An 18,537-nucleotide genomic window follows, 5' to 3' on the forward strand; every position below is an offset into this window, starting at 1 on the left:
TTAGGGACTGGCAAGTGGGGGCACTTGCGCAGTCAGCGCGACGGTCCCGGACCGCGCACAGGGTCTGCGGTGGCAGACCCTAGACACACTTTACAAGGCCGCTTCCGTGGGTGGCGCAACCAGCGCTGCAAGCCCACCAGCAGCATTGGCATTCACGAGCCCTGGCACCCCTGGTGCACTTTACTGGGGACTGACAGTGAATCCAATAAACCAATCGTGGACATCAATTACAGGTACACTTTACCTAGGGAGCACTTGCACTGCGGCACGGATTAGCCGTGGCGCAGTGCCCTGAGCGGACAACACCAGCAAAACAATCGAGGCACACCATCAAAAAGTGGAAGGGAAACTCACGCCAAGGTGCCAGGTCTAACACTCCTCAGCTCTTCTGCAAACTCCGCCATCCCAACACAAGCCGTGCTGAACTTCAGCTCCGTGCTGAACTGCCACCCCTCCATTGGCGAATCTGACCAGTGCCTGGGCTTTATTTTAAACAAGACTATGAACCTGCAAACACACCTCAACTCACATGCAGCAAGAGTACAGCTTTTCCCAGGCTCCCTCAAAACATGAAACCCTCCTGTGCTATTGATGCTGGTCTATGTAACTTCTCATCTTGGAAATCCTACACATCACCTAGCCCTCTCAGCCTGGTGTTACATGCAGACTGACTGCTGGCACATGAAGATCTGGTCTTGTCTCTCTAAGCCTGATCACTCTTACTTGAAATCCAAGACTGTCTGACAGGGATCTCTCTGCCTACAATGTGTCTTGTTTTTCTTCATAAATTAATTCATTCACTTCCATCTTCCAAATGTGTGCAGTGAAACACACACAATGGTCCGAAGCTCTGGTCCCAAAGGATCTGATGCCCTGGGAGTCCCTCACTCTCTCACTCATTTACCATACAATAAGGTGCCGCCCCCTCCAGCACACACTCATTCTGTTTTACCATGGAGAGTTTCTTAATTATAGGATGGATGTGGAGCTGACCATCACAAATAAAAACTACCTATGAATCCCGAAAGAAAGCCAGTGGACACTGGAGAGGGCCTGATGGTCCGGGTACACGATGGTCGTCTCCGTCTAGGCATATTTGCCAGAGATGTTAGGATGGTCACATGACAAAAGAATGTTTGCATGGAGGACACATGCATTCCCATTAAAATATTCACGAGTGTCTACAAATATTACCATAATATTCGCATAAATGTGCATGCACCATATCGATCCGAATGCGCATGCTCCAACTATAATGTTTGTCTGATGCACGTGCACCATTTAGACTCTTCAAATTGAGTCCATTCCCAGGTGTATTCTCATGGGGCACGTGCACCAACATTCACATGTTCACCTGCGCCAATAACAGCATATTGACATGAAAGATGGGCAGTAAAAATACAATGATCCCAGGTGGCACCTGCACCAGCTGGAACGTTCCCACGAGGCTCACACCCTACACGGATCTTCACATGATACACATTCTAAAAGATGTCATTGTCACGATACACATATGCACACACATAGAATGATCTCAAGGGCCATGTCATCCGATGAGACTTTGCTCATAAAGGCATATGCACCAGTTAACACCATCAGGAAAATATACCAATTATAATGTTCGCTTGAAGCACTGTATTAGAAAACTCTTATGCACCAGGGTTAGCATGCTTGCATTGAGATGATGCACTGTTATTAGCACATTCAAGCGAACGGCTGAAAAAAATGAGAACATTTCCATGTAGCCCAGGTACTGAACAAAATGATCACACGAGGCGATGCACCAACTAGGATACGCCAATGGGACACGTGTAAAAGTAGATGCTTCATGTGACCCATATGCACCATATAGAATGTGCTAATAAAGCACATGCCTGAATGTTAAAAAAAGTCTACTGATGGACATTCACCAATGTTAACATCTTGACATGACCTACACCAATAACACTATTTTCAGATACAGGGCTATCCAAATAATAATAATATTTCTATGTGGGACATGAACCAACAAGAGCATCCCACACTTACAAATATAATATTTACATGAGACACAAGCACCCACTGGGATAGCCCAGGGAAGTACAAGCATCCAAAGGGATCTCAACAGGAGGCACATCATGTCTCCATGATTATCGGGCATAAACATTCACATATTCACAGGGAACAAGTGCCCTGGGAACAAATCCTACTTGAGCATGATGTAGGATTTTCTTTGACCAGTTTCATTTGGAGCACTTCCTGGTTTCAAATGAAATGCTTCTCTGGCCGATTCAGAAGCCGACTTACCTATCTACTTTCAATGAACAGTAACGGCACTCCCCACCCCTCAGCGCCTTGAGACCCTCACGGGTAAGTAGCGCGCTTTACAAATGAAATGATTGAATGTAGATCCACAAATAAATGGATATGTGAGGGTAAAATGGCAATCCTGATTCATGGTTTGATGCAGAATTCCACACTCCATTTCACATGCTCATGGCCCTCTTTGCTTCCCTCCTCATCATTTGTTCTTCAGAGGCATCCTTCCTGTGTTCCATATTTCACCTCCATGTTTCTTCTTCGTTTTAGCCCCAGACAGCGTCAGAAGCCGCGTTGTAAAGACCATCATCCAGAACGTGGTTGACGGCAAAGTGGTTTCACAAGAGGAGAAACAAAGTGAGCAGAAACTGTAGCCAGCATCTGAGCCTCTACCTATGAAATGCTTGTCTACAAGGAACCCTTCAACAAGATGCACAACCCCGGAGGAGGGACACCTTCTCCTTCCATAATCCAACCCCGCATGCTCACAATCCTGCTTTAAAATGGCCATTTCCAACTCTGCAAAAATGACAAAAGAATGTTCTGGATCCTTCATTGCACTGATGGACACTTCACCAGCCCGTCACGTATCCAAGTAAACGAGACGATACACATGAAGAACAAGAAGATACCATAGATCTCTCTTACGTACTATTGAGCAGTGAAAGGTTGTTCGGATGAAGAATAAGCGAATCATCTGTTACCAACATCTAATAACTTGCGCCAATTGTACGCATCATAAATGTCCTATGTGTAGCACATTCACGGCTGGGAAGTGGCGCTATTCACTGTCATAAGGTTCTTTTTGGGGGGTCTCATCTCTGTCTTGAACAGAAAATGTAAATCTCTACTTTTGTGAAATTAGTATTCAATAAACCTTTCTGAATTCAAACAATGGTTTGATGTTCTGGTAGCAAAGAGTTTGAAAACATTTTTCTAACTATGCTGTTTCTTCTTTCTTCTAATGATATTTCGTCACACTGGTCTTAGTAGTGGAGGTTTGTTTCCTGAATTTTCAGATGAGGAAGCAGTTGTAGAGCACATGCTTATCACTGGAGGACATGTGACAACAGTGCTTCATATCCATCTAGAGATATACCTGCTGGGGGTAGAGAAGCACATGCTTATCATCACTGGAGGACATGTGACAACAGTGCTTCATATCCACCTGGAGATATAGCTGCTGGAGGTAGAGCAGCACATGCTTATCACCGGAGGACATGTGACAACAGTGCTTCATATCCATCTAAAGATATACCTGCTGGAGGTAGAGAAGCACATGCTCATCACTGGAGGACATGTGACAACAGTGCTTCATATCCATCTAGAGATATACCTGCTGGAGGTAGAGCAGCACATGCTCATCACTAGAGGACATGTGACAACACTGCTTCATATCCATCTAGAGATATACCTGCTGGAGGTAGAGCAGCACATGCTTATCACTGGAGGACATGTGACAACCGTGCTTCATATCCATCTAGTAATATACCTGCTGGAGGTAGAGCAGCACATGCACATCAATGGAGCACATGTGACAACCGTGCTTCATATCCATCTAGAGATATACCTGCTGGAGGTAGAGCAGCACATGCTCATCACTGGAGGACATGTGACAACAGTGCTTCATATACACCTGGAGATATACCTGCTAGAGGTAGAGCAGCACATGCTCATCATCACTGGAGGACATGTGACAACAATGCTTCATATCCACCTGGAGATATACCTGCTGGAGGTAGAGCAGCACATGCTTATCATCACTGGAGGACGTGTGACAACAGTGCTTCATATCCATCTAGAGATATACCTGCTGGAGGTAGAGCAGCACATGCTCATCACTGGAGGACGTGTGACAACAGTGCTTCATATCCATCTAGAGATATACCTGCTGGAGGTAGAGCAGCACCTGCTTATCATCACTGGAGGACATGTGACAACAGTGCTTCATATCCACCTGGAGATATACCTGCTGGAGGTAGAGCAGCACATGCTCATCACTGGAGGACATGTGACAACAGTGCTTCATATACACCTGGAGATATACCTGCTAGAGGTAGAGCAGCACATGCTCATCATCACAGGAGGACATGTGACAACAATGCTTCATATCCACCTGGAGATATACCTGCTGGAGGTAGAGCAGCACATGCTTATCATCACTGGAGGACACGTGACAACAGTGCTTCATATCCATCTAGAAATATACCTGCTGGAGGTGGAGCAGCACATGCTTATCATCACTGAAGGACGTGTGACAACAGTGCTTCATATCCATCTAGAGATATACCTGCTGGAGGTAGAGCAGCACATGCTCATCACTGGAGGACGTGTGACAACAGTGCTTCATATCCATCTAGAGATATACCTGCTGGAGGTAGAGCAGCACCTGCTTATCATCACTGGAGGACATGTGACAACAGTGCTTCATATCCACCTGGAGATATACCTGCTAGAGGTAGAGCAGCACATGCTCATCACTGGAGGACGTGTGACCACAGTGCTTCATATCCATCTAGAGATATACCTGCTGGAGGTAGAGCAGCACATGCTTATCACTGGAGGACATGTGACAACAGTGCTTCATATCCATCTAGAGATATACCTGCTGGAGGTAGAGCAGCACATGCTTATTATCACTGAGGGACATGTGACAACAGTGCTTCATATCCACCTGGAGATATACCTGCTGGAGGTAGAGCAGCACATGCTCGTCACTGGAGGACATGTGACAACAGTGCTTCATATTCATCTAGAGATATACCTGCTGGAGGTAGAGCAGCACATGCTTATCATCACCGGAGGGCATGTGACAACCGTGCTTCATATCCATCTAGAGATGTACCTGCTGGAGGAAGAGCAGCACATGCTTATCACTGGAGGACATGTGACGACCGTGTTTCATATCCATCTAGTGATATACCTGCTGGAGGTAGAGCAGCACATGCTTATCATCACCGGAGGACATGTGACAACAGTGCTTCATATCCATCTAGTGATATACCTGCTGGAGGTAGAGCGGCACATGCTTATCACCGGAGGACATGTGACAACCGTGCTTCATATCCATCTAGTGATATACCTGCTGGAGGTAGAGCAGCACATGCTTATCATCACCGGAGGACATGTGACAACAGTGCTTCATATCCATATAGAGATATACCTGCTGGAGGTAGAGCAGCACATGCTTATCATCACCGGAGGACATGTGACAACAGTGCTTCATATCCATCTAGAGATATACCTGCTGGAGGTAGAGCAGCACATGCTTATCATCACTGGAGCACATGTGACAACTGTGCTTCGTATCCATCTAGTGATATACCTGCTGGAGGTAGAGCAGCACATGCTCATCACTGGAGAACATGTGACGACAGTGCTTCATATCCACCTAGAGATATACCTGCTGGAGGTAGAGCAGCACACGCTTATCACTGGAGGACATGTGACGACAGTGCTTCATATCCATCTAGAGATATACCTGCTGGAGGTAGAGCAGCACATGCTTATCACTGGAGGACATGTGACAACCGTGCTTCATATCCATCTAGTGATATACCTGCTGGAGGTAGAGCAGCACATGCTTATCATCACTGGAGCACATGTGACAACAGTGCTTCGTATCCATCTAGTGATATACCTGCTGGAGGTAGAGCAGCACATGCTCATCACTGGAGGACATGTGACAACCGTGCTTCATATCCATCTAGAGATATACCTGCTGGAGGTAGAGCAGCACATGCTCATCACCGGAGGACATGTGACAACAGTGCTTCATGTCCATCTAGAGATATACCTGCTGGAGGTAGAGCAGCACATGCTTATCGCTGGAGGACATGTGACAACCGTGCTTCATATCCATCTAGTGATATACCTGCTGGAGGCAGAGCAGCACATGCTCATCACTGGAGGACATGTGACAACCGTGCTTTATATCCGTCTAGAGGTATACCTGTTGGAGGTAGAGCAGCACATGCTCATCACTAGAGGACATGTGACAACAGTGCTTCATATCCATCTAGAGATATACCTCTGGAGGTAGAGCAGCACATGCTCATCACCGGAGGACATGTGACAACAGTGCTTCATATCCATCTAGAGATATACCTGCTGGAGGTAGAGCAGCACATGCTCATCACTGGAGAACATGTGACAACAGTGCTTCATACGCTTCTAGAGATATACCTGCTGGGGGTAGAGCAGCACATGCTTATCACTGGAGCACATGAGACAACAGTGCTTCATATCCATCTAGAGATATACCTGCTGGAGGTAGAGCAGCACATGCTTATCACTCGAGGACATGTGACAACAGTGCTTCATATCCATCAAGTGATATACCCGCTGGAGGTAGAGCAGCACATGCTTATCACTGGAGGACATGTGATAACACTGCTTCATATCCATCTAGAGATATACCTGCTGGAGGTAGAGCAGCACATGCTTATCCTCACCTGAGGACATGTGACAACAGTGCTTCATATCCATCTAGAGATGTACCTGCTGGAGGTAGAGAAGCACATGCTCATCACCGGAGGACATGTGACAACAGTGCTTCATATCCATCTGGAGATATACCTGCTGGAGGTAGAGCAGCACATGCTTATCACCGGAGGACATGTGATGACAGTGCTTCATATCCATCTAGAGATATACCTGCTGGAGGTAGAGCAGCACATGCTTATCACCTGAGGACATGTGACAACAGTGCTTCATATCCATCTAGAGATATACCTGCTGGAGGTAGAGCAGCACATGCTCATCACCGGAGGACATGTGACAATAGTGCTTCATGTCCATCTAGAGATATACCTGCTGGAGGTAGAGCAGCACATGCTTATCCTCACCTGAGGACAAGTGACAACAGTGCTTCATATCCATCTAGAGATGTACCTGCTGGAGGTAGAGAAGCACATGCTCATCACCGGAGGACATGTGACAACAGTGCTTCATATCCATCTGGAGATATACCTGCTTGAGGTAGAGCAGCACATGCTTATCACTGGAGGACACGTGAGAACAGTGCTTCATATCCATCTAGAGATATACCTGCTGGAGGTAGAGCAGCACATGCTCATCACTGGAGCACATATGACAACACTGCTTCATATCCATCTAGAGATATACCTGCTGGAGGTAGAGCAGCACATACTTATCCTCACCTGAGGACATGTGACAACAGTGCTTCATATCCATCTAGAGATGTACCTGCTGGAGGTAGAGAAGCACATGCTCATCACCGGAGGACATGTGACAACAGTGCTTCATATCCATCTGGAGATATACCTGCTGGAGGTAGAGCAGCACATGCTTATCACTGGAGGACATGTGACAAAAGTACTTCATATTCATCTAGAGATATACCTGCTGGAGGCAGAGCAGCACATGGTTATCATCACTGGAGCACATGTGACAACAGTGCTTCATATCCATCTAGAGACGTACCTGCTGGAGGTAGAGAAGCACATGCTCATCACCGGAGGACATGTGACAACAGTGCTTCATATCCATCTGGAGATATACCTGCTGGAGGTAGAGCAGCACATGCTTATCACCGGAGGACATGTGATGACAGTGCTTCATATCCATCTAGAGATATACCTGCTGGAGGTAGAGCAGCACATGCTTATCACCTGAGGACATGTGACAACAGTGCTTCATATCCATCTAGAGATATACCTGCTGGAGGTAGAGCAGCACATGCTCATCACCGGAGGACATGTGACAATAGTGCTTCATGTCCATCTAGAGATATACCTGCTGGAGGTAGAGCAGCACATGCTTATCCTCACCTGAGGACAAGTGACAACAGTGCTTCATATCCATCTAGAGATGTACCTGCTGAAGGTAGAGAAGCACATGCTCATCACCGGAGGACATGTGACAACAGTGCTTCATATCCATCTGGAGATATACCTGCTGGAGGTAGAGCAGCACATGCTTATCACTGGAGGACAAGTGACAACAGTGCTTCATATCCATCTAGAGATATACCTGCTGGAGGTAGAGCAGCACATGCTCATCACTGGAGCACATATGACAACACTGCTTCATATCCATCTAGAGATATACCTGCTGGAGGTAGAGCAGCACATACTTATCCTCACCTGAGGACATGTGACAACAGTGCTTCATATCCATCTAGAGATGTACCTGCTGGAGGTAGAGAAGCACATGCTCATCACCGGAGGACATGTGACAACAGTGCTTCATATCCATCTGGAGATATACCTGCTGGAGGTAGAGCAGCACATGCTTATCACTGGAGGACATGTGACAAAAGTACTTCATATTCATCTAGAGATATACCTGCTGGAGGTAGAGCAGCACATGGTTATCATCACTGGAGCACATGTGACAACAGTGCTTCATATCCATCTGAAGATATACCTGCTGGAGGTAGAGCAGCACATGCTTATCACCGGAGGACATGTGATGACAGTGCTTCATATCCATCTAGAGATATACCTGCTGGAGGTAGAGCAGCACATGCTTATCACCTGAGGACATGTGACAACAGTGCTTCATAGCCATCTAGAGATATACCTGCTGGAGGTAGAGCAGCACATGCTCATCACCGTGGGACATGTGACAACAGTGCTTCATATCCATCTAGAAATATACCTGCTGGAGGTAGAGCAGCACATGCTTATCACAGGGGGACATGTGACAACCGTGCTTCATATCCATCTAGTGATATACCTGCTGGAGGTAGAGCAGCACATGCTTATCACTGGAGGACATGTGACAACCGTGCTTCATATCCATCTAGTGGTATACCTGCTGGAGGTAGAGCAGCACATGCTCATCCATGGAGGACATGTGACAAACGTGCTTCATATCCATCTAGTGATATACCTGCTGGAGGTAAAGCAGCGCATGCTCATCACTGGAGCACATGTGACAACAGTGCTTCATATTCATCTAGAGATATACCTGCTGTGGGTAGAGCAGCACATGCTTATCATCACTGGAGGACATGTGACAACAGTGCTTCATAACCATCTAGAGATATACCCGCTGGAGGTAATGTGACAACCGTGCTTCATATCCATCTAGAGGTATGCCTGTTGGAGGTAGAGCAGCACATGCTAATCATTAGACGACATGTGACAACAGTGCTTCATATCCATCTAGAGATATACCTGCTGGAGGTAGAGCAACACATGCTCATCACTGGAGGACATGTGATGAAAGTGCTTCATATCCATCTAGGGATGTTCCTGCTGGAGGTAGAGCAGCACATGCTCATCACCGGAGGACATGTGACAACAGTGCTTCATGTCCATATAGAGATAAACCTGCTGGAGGTAGAGCAGCACATGCTTATCACTGGAGGACATGTGATAACCGTGCTTCATATCCATCTAGTGATATACCTGCTGGAGGTAGAGCAGCACATGCTTATCACTGGAGGACATGTGACAACCGTGCTTCATATCCATCTAGAGATATTCCTGCTGGAGGTAGAGCAGCACATGCTCATCACCGGAGGACATGTGACAACAGTGCTTCATGTCCATCTAGAGATATACCTTCTGGAGGTAGAGCAGCACATGCTTATCACTGGAGGACATGTGACAACCGTGGTTCATATCTATCTAGTGATATACCTGCTGGAGGTAGAGCAGCACATGCTTATCACTGGAGGACATGTGACAACCGTGCTTCATATCCATCTAGAGATATACCTGCTGGAGGTAGAGCAGCACATGCTCATCACTAGAGGACATGTGACAACAGTGCTTCATATCCATCTAGAGATATACCTCTGGAGGTAGAGCAGCACATGCTCATCACCGGAGGACATGTGACAACAGTGCTTCATATCCATCTAGAGATATACCTGCTGGAGGTAGAGCAGCACATGCTCATCACCGGAGGACATGTGACAACAGTGCTTCATGTCCATCTAGAGATATACCTGCTGGAGGTAGAGCAGCACATGCTTATCACTGGAGGACATGTGACAACCGTGCTTCATATCCATCTAGTGATATACCTGCTGGAGGTAGAGCAGCACATGCTTATCATCACTGGAGCACATGTGACAACAGTGCTTCGTATCCATCTAGTGATATACCTGCTGGAGGTAGAGCAGCACATGCTCATCACTGGAGGACATGTGACAACCGTGCTTCATATCCATCTAGAGATATACCTGCTGGAGGTAGAGCAGCACATGCTCATCACCGGAGGACATGTGACAACAGTGCTTCATGTCCATCTAGAGATATACCTGCTGGAGGTAGAGCAGCACATGCTTATCGCTGGAGGACATGTGACAACCGTGCTTCATATCCATCTAGTGATATACCTGCTGGAGGCAGAGCAGCACATGCTCATCACTGGAGGACATGTGACAACCGTGCTTCATATCCATCTAGAGATATACCTCTGGAGGTAGAGCAGCACATGCTCATTACCGGAGGACATGTGACAACAGTGCTTCATATCCATCTAGAGATATACCTGCTGGAGGTAGAGCAGCACATGCTCATCACTGGAGAACATGTGACAACAGTGCTTCATACGCTTCTAGAGATATACCTGCTGGGGGTAGAGCAGCACATGCTTATCACTGGAGCACATGAGACAACAGTGCTTCATATCCATCTAGAGATATACCTGCTGGAGGTAGAGCAGCACATGCTTATCACTCGAGGACATGTGACAACAGTGCTTCATATCCATCAAGTGATATACCCGCTGGAGGTAGAGCAGCACATGCTTATCACTGGAGGACATGTGATAACACTGCTTCATATCCATCTAGAGATATACCTGCTGGAGGTAGAGCAGCACATGCTTATCCTCACCTGAGGACATGTGACAACAGTGCTTCATATCCATCTAGAGATGTACCTGCTGGAGGTAGAGAAGCACATGCTCATCACCGGAGGACATGTGACAACAGTGCTTCATATCCATCTGGAGATATACCTGCTGGAGGTAGAGCAGCACATGCTTATCACCGGAGGACATGTGATGACAGTGCTTCATATCCATCTAGAGATATACCTGCTGGAGGTAGAGCAGCACATGCTTATCACCTGAGGACATGTGACAACAGTGCTTCATATCCATCTAGAGATATACCTGCTGGAGGTAGAGCAGCACATGCTCATCACCGGAGGACATGTGACAATAGTGCTTCATGTCCATCTAGAGATATACCTGCTGGAGGTAGAGCAGCACATGCTTATCCTCACCTGAGGACAAGTGACAACAGTGCTTCATATCCATCTAGAGATGTACCTGCTGGAGGTAGAGAAGCACATGCTCATCACCGGAGGACATGTGACAACAGTGCTTCATATCCATCTGGAGATATACCTGCTTGAGGTAGAGCAGCACATGCTTATCACTGGAGGACACGTGAGAACAGTGCTTCATATCCATCTAGAGATATACCTGCTGGAGGTAGAGCAGCACATGCTCATCACTGGAGCACATATGACAACACTGCTTCATATCCATCTAGAGATATACCTGCTGGAGGTAGAGCAGCACATACTTATCCTCACCTGAGGACATGTGACAACAGTGCTTCATATCCATCTAGAGATGTACCTGCTGGAGGTAGAGAAGCACATGCTCATCACCGGAGGACATGTGACAACAGTGCTTCATATCCATCTGGAGATATACCTGCTGGAGGTAGAGCAGCACATGCTTATCACTGGAGGACATGTGACAAAAGTACTTCATATTCATCTAGAGATATACCTGCTGGAGGCAGAGCAGCACATGGTTATCATCACTGGAGCACATGTGACAACAGTGCTTCATATCCATCTAGAGATGTACCTGCTGGAGGTAGAGAAGCACATGCTCATCACCGGAGGACATGTGACAACAGTGCTTCATATCCATCTGGAGATATACCTGCTGGAGGTAGAGCAGCACATGCTTATCACCGGAGGACATGTGATGACAGTTCTTCATATCCATCTAGAGATATACCTGCTGGAGGTAGAGCAGCACATGCTTATCACCTGAGGACATGTGACAACAGTGCTTCATATCCATCTAGAGATATACCTGCTGGAGGTAGAGCAGCACATGCTCATCACCGGAGGACATGTGACAATAGTGCTTCATGTCCATCTAGAGATATACCTGCTGGAGGTAGAGCAGCACATGCTTATCCTCACCTGAGGACAAGTGACAACAGTGCTTCATATCCATCTAGAGATGTACCTGCTGAAGGTAGAGAAGCACATGCTCATCACCGGAGGACATGTGACAACAGTGCTTCATATCCATCTGGAGATATACCTGCTGGAGGTAGAGCAGCACATGCTTATCACTGGAGGACAAGTGACAACAGTGCTTCATATCCATCTAGAGATATACCTGCTGGAGGTAGAGCAGCACATGCTCATCACTGGAGCACATATGACAACACTGCTTCATATCCATCTAGAGATATACCTGCTGGAGGTAGAGCAGCACATACTTATCCTCACCTGAGGACATGTGACAACAGTGCTTCATATCCATCTAGAGATGTACCTGCTGGAGGTAGAGAAGCACATGCTCATCACCGGAGGACATGTGACAACAGTGCTTCATATCCATCTGGAGATATACCTGCTGGAGGTAGAGCAGCACATGCTTATCACTGGAGGACATGTGACAAAAGTACTTCATATTCATCTAGAGATATACCTGCTGGAGGTAGAGCAGCACATGGTTATCATCACTGGAGCACATGTGACAACAGTGCTTCATATCCATCTGAAGATATACCTGCTGGAGGTAGAGCAGCACATGCTTATCACCGGAGGACATGTGATGACAGTGCTTCATATCCATCTAGAGATATACCTGCTGGAGGTAGAGCAGCACATGCTTATCACCTGAGGACATGTGACAACAGTGCTTCATAGCCATCTAGAGATATACCTGCTGGAGGTAGAGCAGCACATGCTCATCACCGTGGGACATGTGACAACAGTGCTTCATATCCATCTAGAAATATACCTGCTGGAGGTAGAGCAGCACATGCTTATCACAGGGGGACATGTGACAACCGTGCTTCATATCCATCTAGTGATATACCTGCTGGAGGTAGAGCAGCACATGCTTATCACTGGAGGACATGTGACAACCGTGCTTCATATCCATCTAGTGGTATACCTGCTGGAGGTAGAGCAGCACATGCTCATCCATGGAGGACATGTGACAAACGTGCTTCATATCCATCTAGTGATATACCTGCTGGAGGTAAAGCAGCGCATGCTCATCACTGGAGCACATGTGACAACAGTGCTTCATATTCATCTAGAGATATACCTGCTGTGGGTAGAGCAGCACATGCTTATCATCACTGGAGGACATGTGACAACAGTGCTTCATAACCATCTAGAGATATACCCGCTGGAGGTAATGTGACAACCGTGCTTCATATCCATCTAGAGGTATGCCTGTTGGAGGTAGAGCAGCACATGCTAATCATTAGACGACATGTGACAACAGTGCTTCATATCCATCTAGAGATATACCTGCTGGAGGTAGAGCAACACATGCTCATCACTGGAGGACATGTGATGAAAGTGCTTCATATCCATCTAGGGATGTACCTGCTGGAGGTAGAGCAGCACATGCTCATCACCGGAGGACATGTGACAACAGTGCTTCATGTCCATATAGAGATAAACCTGCTGGAGGTAGAGCAGCACATGCTTATCACTGGAGGACATGTGATAACCGTGCTTCATATCCATCTAGTGATATACCTGCTGGAGGTAGAGCAGCACATGCTTATCACTGGAGGACATGTGACAACCGTGCTTCATATCCATCTAGAGATATTCCTGCTGGAGGTAGAGCAGCACATGCTCATCACCGGAGGACATGTGACAACAGTGCTTCATGTCCATCTAGAGATATACCTTCTGGAGGTAGAGCAGCACATGCTTATCACTGGAGGACATGTGACAACCGTGGTTCATATCTATCTAGTGATATACCTGCTGGAGGTAGAGCAGCACATGCTTATCACTGGAGGACATGTGACAACCGTGCTTCATATCCATCTAGTGATATACCTGCTGGAGGTAGAGCAGCACATGCTCATCACTGGAGGACATGTGACAACCGTGCTTCATATCCATCTAGAGATATACCTGCTGGAGGTAGAGCAGCACATGCTCATCACTAGAGGACATGTGACAACAGTGCTTCATATCCATCTAGAGATATACCTCTGGAGGTAGAGCAGCACATGCTCATCACCGGAGGACATGTGACAACAGTGATTCATATCCATCTAGAGATATACCTGCTGGAGGTAGAGCAGCACATGCTCATCACTGGAGAACATGTGACAACAGTGCTTCATACCCATCTAGAGATGTCTCTGCTGGGGGTGGAGCAGCACATGCTTATCACTGGAGGACATGTGACAACAGTGCTTCATATCCATCAATTGATATACCCGCTGGAGGTAGAGCAGCACATGCTTATCACTGGAGGACATGTGATAACACTGCTTCATATCCATCTAGAGATATACCTGCTGGAGGTAGAGCAGCACATGCTTATCCTCACCTGAGGACATGTGACAACAGTGCTTCATATCCATCTAGAGATGTACCTGCTGGAGGTAGAGAAGCACATGCTCATCACTGGAGGACATATGACAACAGTGCTTCATATCCATCTGGAGATATACCTGCTGGAGGTAGAGCAGCACATGCTTATCACTGGAGGACATGTGATAACCGTGCTTCATATCCATCTAGTGATATACCTGCTGGAGGTAGAGCAGCACATGCTCATCACTGGAGAACATGTGACAACAGTGCTTCATACGCTTCTAGAGATGTACCTGCTGGGGGTAGAGCAGCACATGCTTATCACTGGAGCACATGAGACAACAGTGCTTCATATCCATCTAGAGATATACCTGCTGGAGGTAGAGCAGCACATGCTTATCACTCGAGGACATGTGACAACAGTGCTTCATATCCATCAAGTGATATACCCGCTGGAGGTAGAGCAGCACATGCTTATCACTGAAGGACATGTGATAACACTGCTTCATATCCATCTAGAGATATACCTGCTGGAGGTAGAGCAGCACATGCTTATCCTCACCTGAGGACATGTGACAACAGTGCTTCATATCCATCTAGAGATGTACCTGCTGGAGGTAGAGAAGCACATGCTCATCACCAGAGGACATGTGACAACAGTGCTTCATATCCATCTGGAGATATACCTGCTGGAGGTAGAGCAGCACATGCTTATCACCGGAGGACATGTGATGACAGTGCTTCATATCCATCTAGAGATATACCTGCTGGAGGTAGAGCAGCACATGCTTATCACCTGAGGACATGTGACAACAGTGCTTCATATCCATCTAGAGATATACCTGCTGGAGGTAGAGCAGCACATGCTCATCACCGGAGGACATGTGACAATAGTGCTTCATGTCCATCTAGAGATATACCTGCTGGAGGTAGAGCAGCACATGCTTATCCTCACCTGAGGACAAGTGACAACAGTGCTTCATATCCATCTAGAGATGTACCTGCTGGAGGTAGAGAAGCACATGCTCATCACCGGAGGACATGTGACAACAGTGCTTCATATCCATCTGGAGATATACCTGCTGGAGGTAGAGCAGCACATGCTTATCACTGGAGGACACGTGACAACAGTGCTTCATATCCATCTAGAGATATACCTGCTGGAGGTAGAGCAGCACATGCTCATCACTGGAGCACATATGACAACACTGCTTCATATCCATCTAGAGATATACCTGCTGGAGGTAGAGCAGCACATACTTATCCTCACCTGAGGACATGTGACAACAGTGCTTCATATCCATCTAGAGATGTACCTGCTGGAGGTAGAGAAGCACATGCTCATCACCGGAGGACATGTGACAACAGTGCTTCATATCCATCTGGAGATATACCTGCTGGAGGTAGAGCAGCACATGCTTATCACTGGAGGACATGTGACAAAAGTACTTCATATTCATCTAGAGATATACCTGCTGGAGGCAGAGCAGCACATGGTTATCATCACTGGAGCACATGTGACAACAGTGCTTCATATCCATCTAGAGATGTACCTGCTGGAGGTAGAGAAGCAGATGCTCATCACCGGAGGACATGTGACAACAGTGCTTCATATCCATCTGGAGATATACCTGCTGGAGGTAGAGCAGCACATGCTCATCACTGGAGGACATGTGATGACAGTGCTTCATATCCATCTAGAGATATACCTGCTGGAGGTAGAGCAGCACATGCTTATCACCTGAGGACATGTGACAACACTGCTTCATATCCATCTAGAGATATACCTGCTGGAGGTAGAGCAGCACATGCTCATCACCGGAGGACATGTGACAATAGTGCTTCATGTCCATCTAGAGATAAACCTGCTGGAGGTAGAGCAGCACATGCTTATCCTCACCTGAGGACAAGTGACAACAGTGCTTCATATCCATCTAGAGATGTACCTGCTGAAGGTAGAGAAGCACATGCTCATCACCGGAGGACATGTGACAACAGTGCTTCATATCCATCTGGAGATATACCTGCTGGAGGTAGAGCAGCACATGCTTATCACTGGAGGACAAGTGACAACAGTGCTTCATATCCATCTAGAGATATACCTGCTGGAGGTAGAGCAGCACATGCTCATCACTGGAGCACATATGACAACACTGCTTCATATCCATCTAGAGATATACCTGCTGGAGGTAGAGCAGCACATACTTATCCTCACCTGAGGACATGTGACAACAGTGCTTCATATCCATCTAGAGATGTACCTGCTGGAGGTAGAGAAGCACATGCTCATCACCGGAGGACATGTGACAACAGTGCTTCAGATCCATCTGGAGATATACCTGCTGGAGGTAGAGCAGCACATGCTTATCACTGGAGGACATGTGACAAAAGTACTTCATATTCATCTAGAGATATACCTGCTGGAGGTAGAGCAGCACATGGTTATCATCACTGGAGCACATGTGACAACAGTGCTTCATATCCATCTGAAGATATACCTGCTGGAGGTAGAGCAGCACATGCTTATCACCGGAGGACATGTGATGACAGTGCTTCATATCCATTTAGAGATATACCTGCTGGAGGTAGAGCAGCACATGCTTATCACATGAGGACATGTGACAACAGTGCTTCCAAGCCATCTAAAGATATACCTGCTGGAGGTAGAGCAGCACATGCTCATCACCGTGGGACATGTGACAACAGTGCTTCATATCCATCTAGAAATATACCTGCTGGAGGTAGAGCAGCACATGCTTATCACAGGGGGACATGTGACAACCGTGCTTCATATCCATCTAGTGATATACCTGCTGGAGGTAGAGCAGCACATGCTTATCACTGGAGGACATGTGACAACCGTGCTTCATATCCATCTAGTGGTATACCTGCTGGAGGTAGAGCAGCACATGCTCATCCATGGAGGACATGTGACAAACGTGCTTCATATCCATCTAGTGATATACCTGCTGGAGGTAAAGCAGCGCATGCTCATCACTGGAGCACATGTGACAACAGTGCTTCATATTCATCTAGAGATATACCTGCTGGGGGTAGAGCAGCACATGCTTATCATCACTGGAGGACATGTGACAACAGTGCTTCATAACCATCTAGAGATATACCTGCTGGAGGTAATGTGACAACCGTGCTTCATATCCATCTAGAGGTATACCTGTTGGAGGTAGAGCAGCACATGCTAATCATTAGACGACATGTGACAACAGTGCTTCATATCCATCTAGAGATATACCTGCTGGAGGTAGAGCAGCACATGCTCATCACTGGAGGACATGTGATGAAAGTGCTTCATATCCATCTAGGGATGTACCTGCTGGAGGTAGAGCAGCACATGCTTATCACTGGAGGACATGTGACAACCGTGCTTCATGTCCATCTAGTGATATACCTGCTGGAGGTAGAGCAGCACATGCTTATCATCACTGGAGCACATGTGACAACAGTGCTTCGTATCCATCTAGTGATATACCTGCTGGAGGTAGAGCAGCACATGCTCATCACTGGAGGACATGTGACAACCGTGCTTCATATCCATCTAGAGATATACCTGCTGGAGGTAGAGCAGCACATGCTCATCACCGGAGGACATGTGACAACAGTGCTTCATGTCCATCTAGAGATATACCTGCTGGAGGTAGAGCAGCACATGCTTATCGCTGGAGGACATGTGACA

The 18,537-nt window shown here is 46.9% G+C and overlaps 1 protein-coding gene across 4 annotated transcripts in view; it reads left to right on the forward strand.

Annotated features, from left to right (window-relative positions):
* The window catches only part of LOC146869494 (keratin, type I cytoskeletal 12-like), a 387,487-nt gene that overhangs the window by 34,266 nt on the left and 334,684 nt on the right, over positions 1 to 18,537 (forward strand). For 3 of the 4 annotated variants that reach the window (XM_085600115.1, XM_085600182.1, XM_085600218.1), the window contains one exon: positions 2,569 to 3,193. The exons of the other annotated variant lie outside the window; for it this stretch is intronic. In XM_085600115.1, coding sequence (XP_085456241.1) covers positions 2,569 to 2,672 — 104 coding nt within the window. In that variant the 3' untranslated portion in view covers positions 2,673 to 3,193. Of the gene's footprint in view, positions 1 to 2,568; positions 3,194 to 18,537 lie in introns of those variants that run through there. 4 annotated transcript variants of the gene reach the window in all.

Source organism: Triturus cristatus, chromosome 1_1, assembly GCF_964204655.1.
Source record: "Triturus cristatus chromosome 1_1, aTriCri1.1, whole genome shotgun sequence".
NCBI classification, from domain to species: Eukaryota; Metazoa; Chordata; class Amphibia; order Caudata; family Salamandridae; genus Triturus; species Triturus cristatus.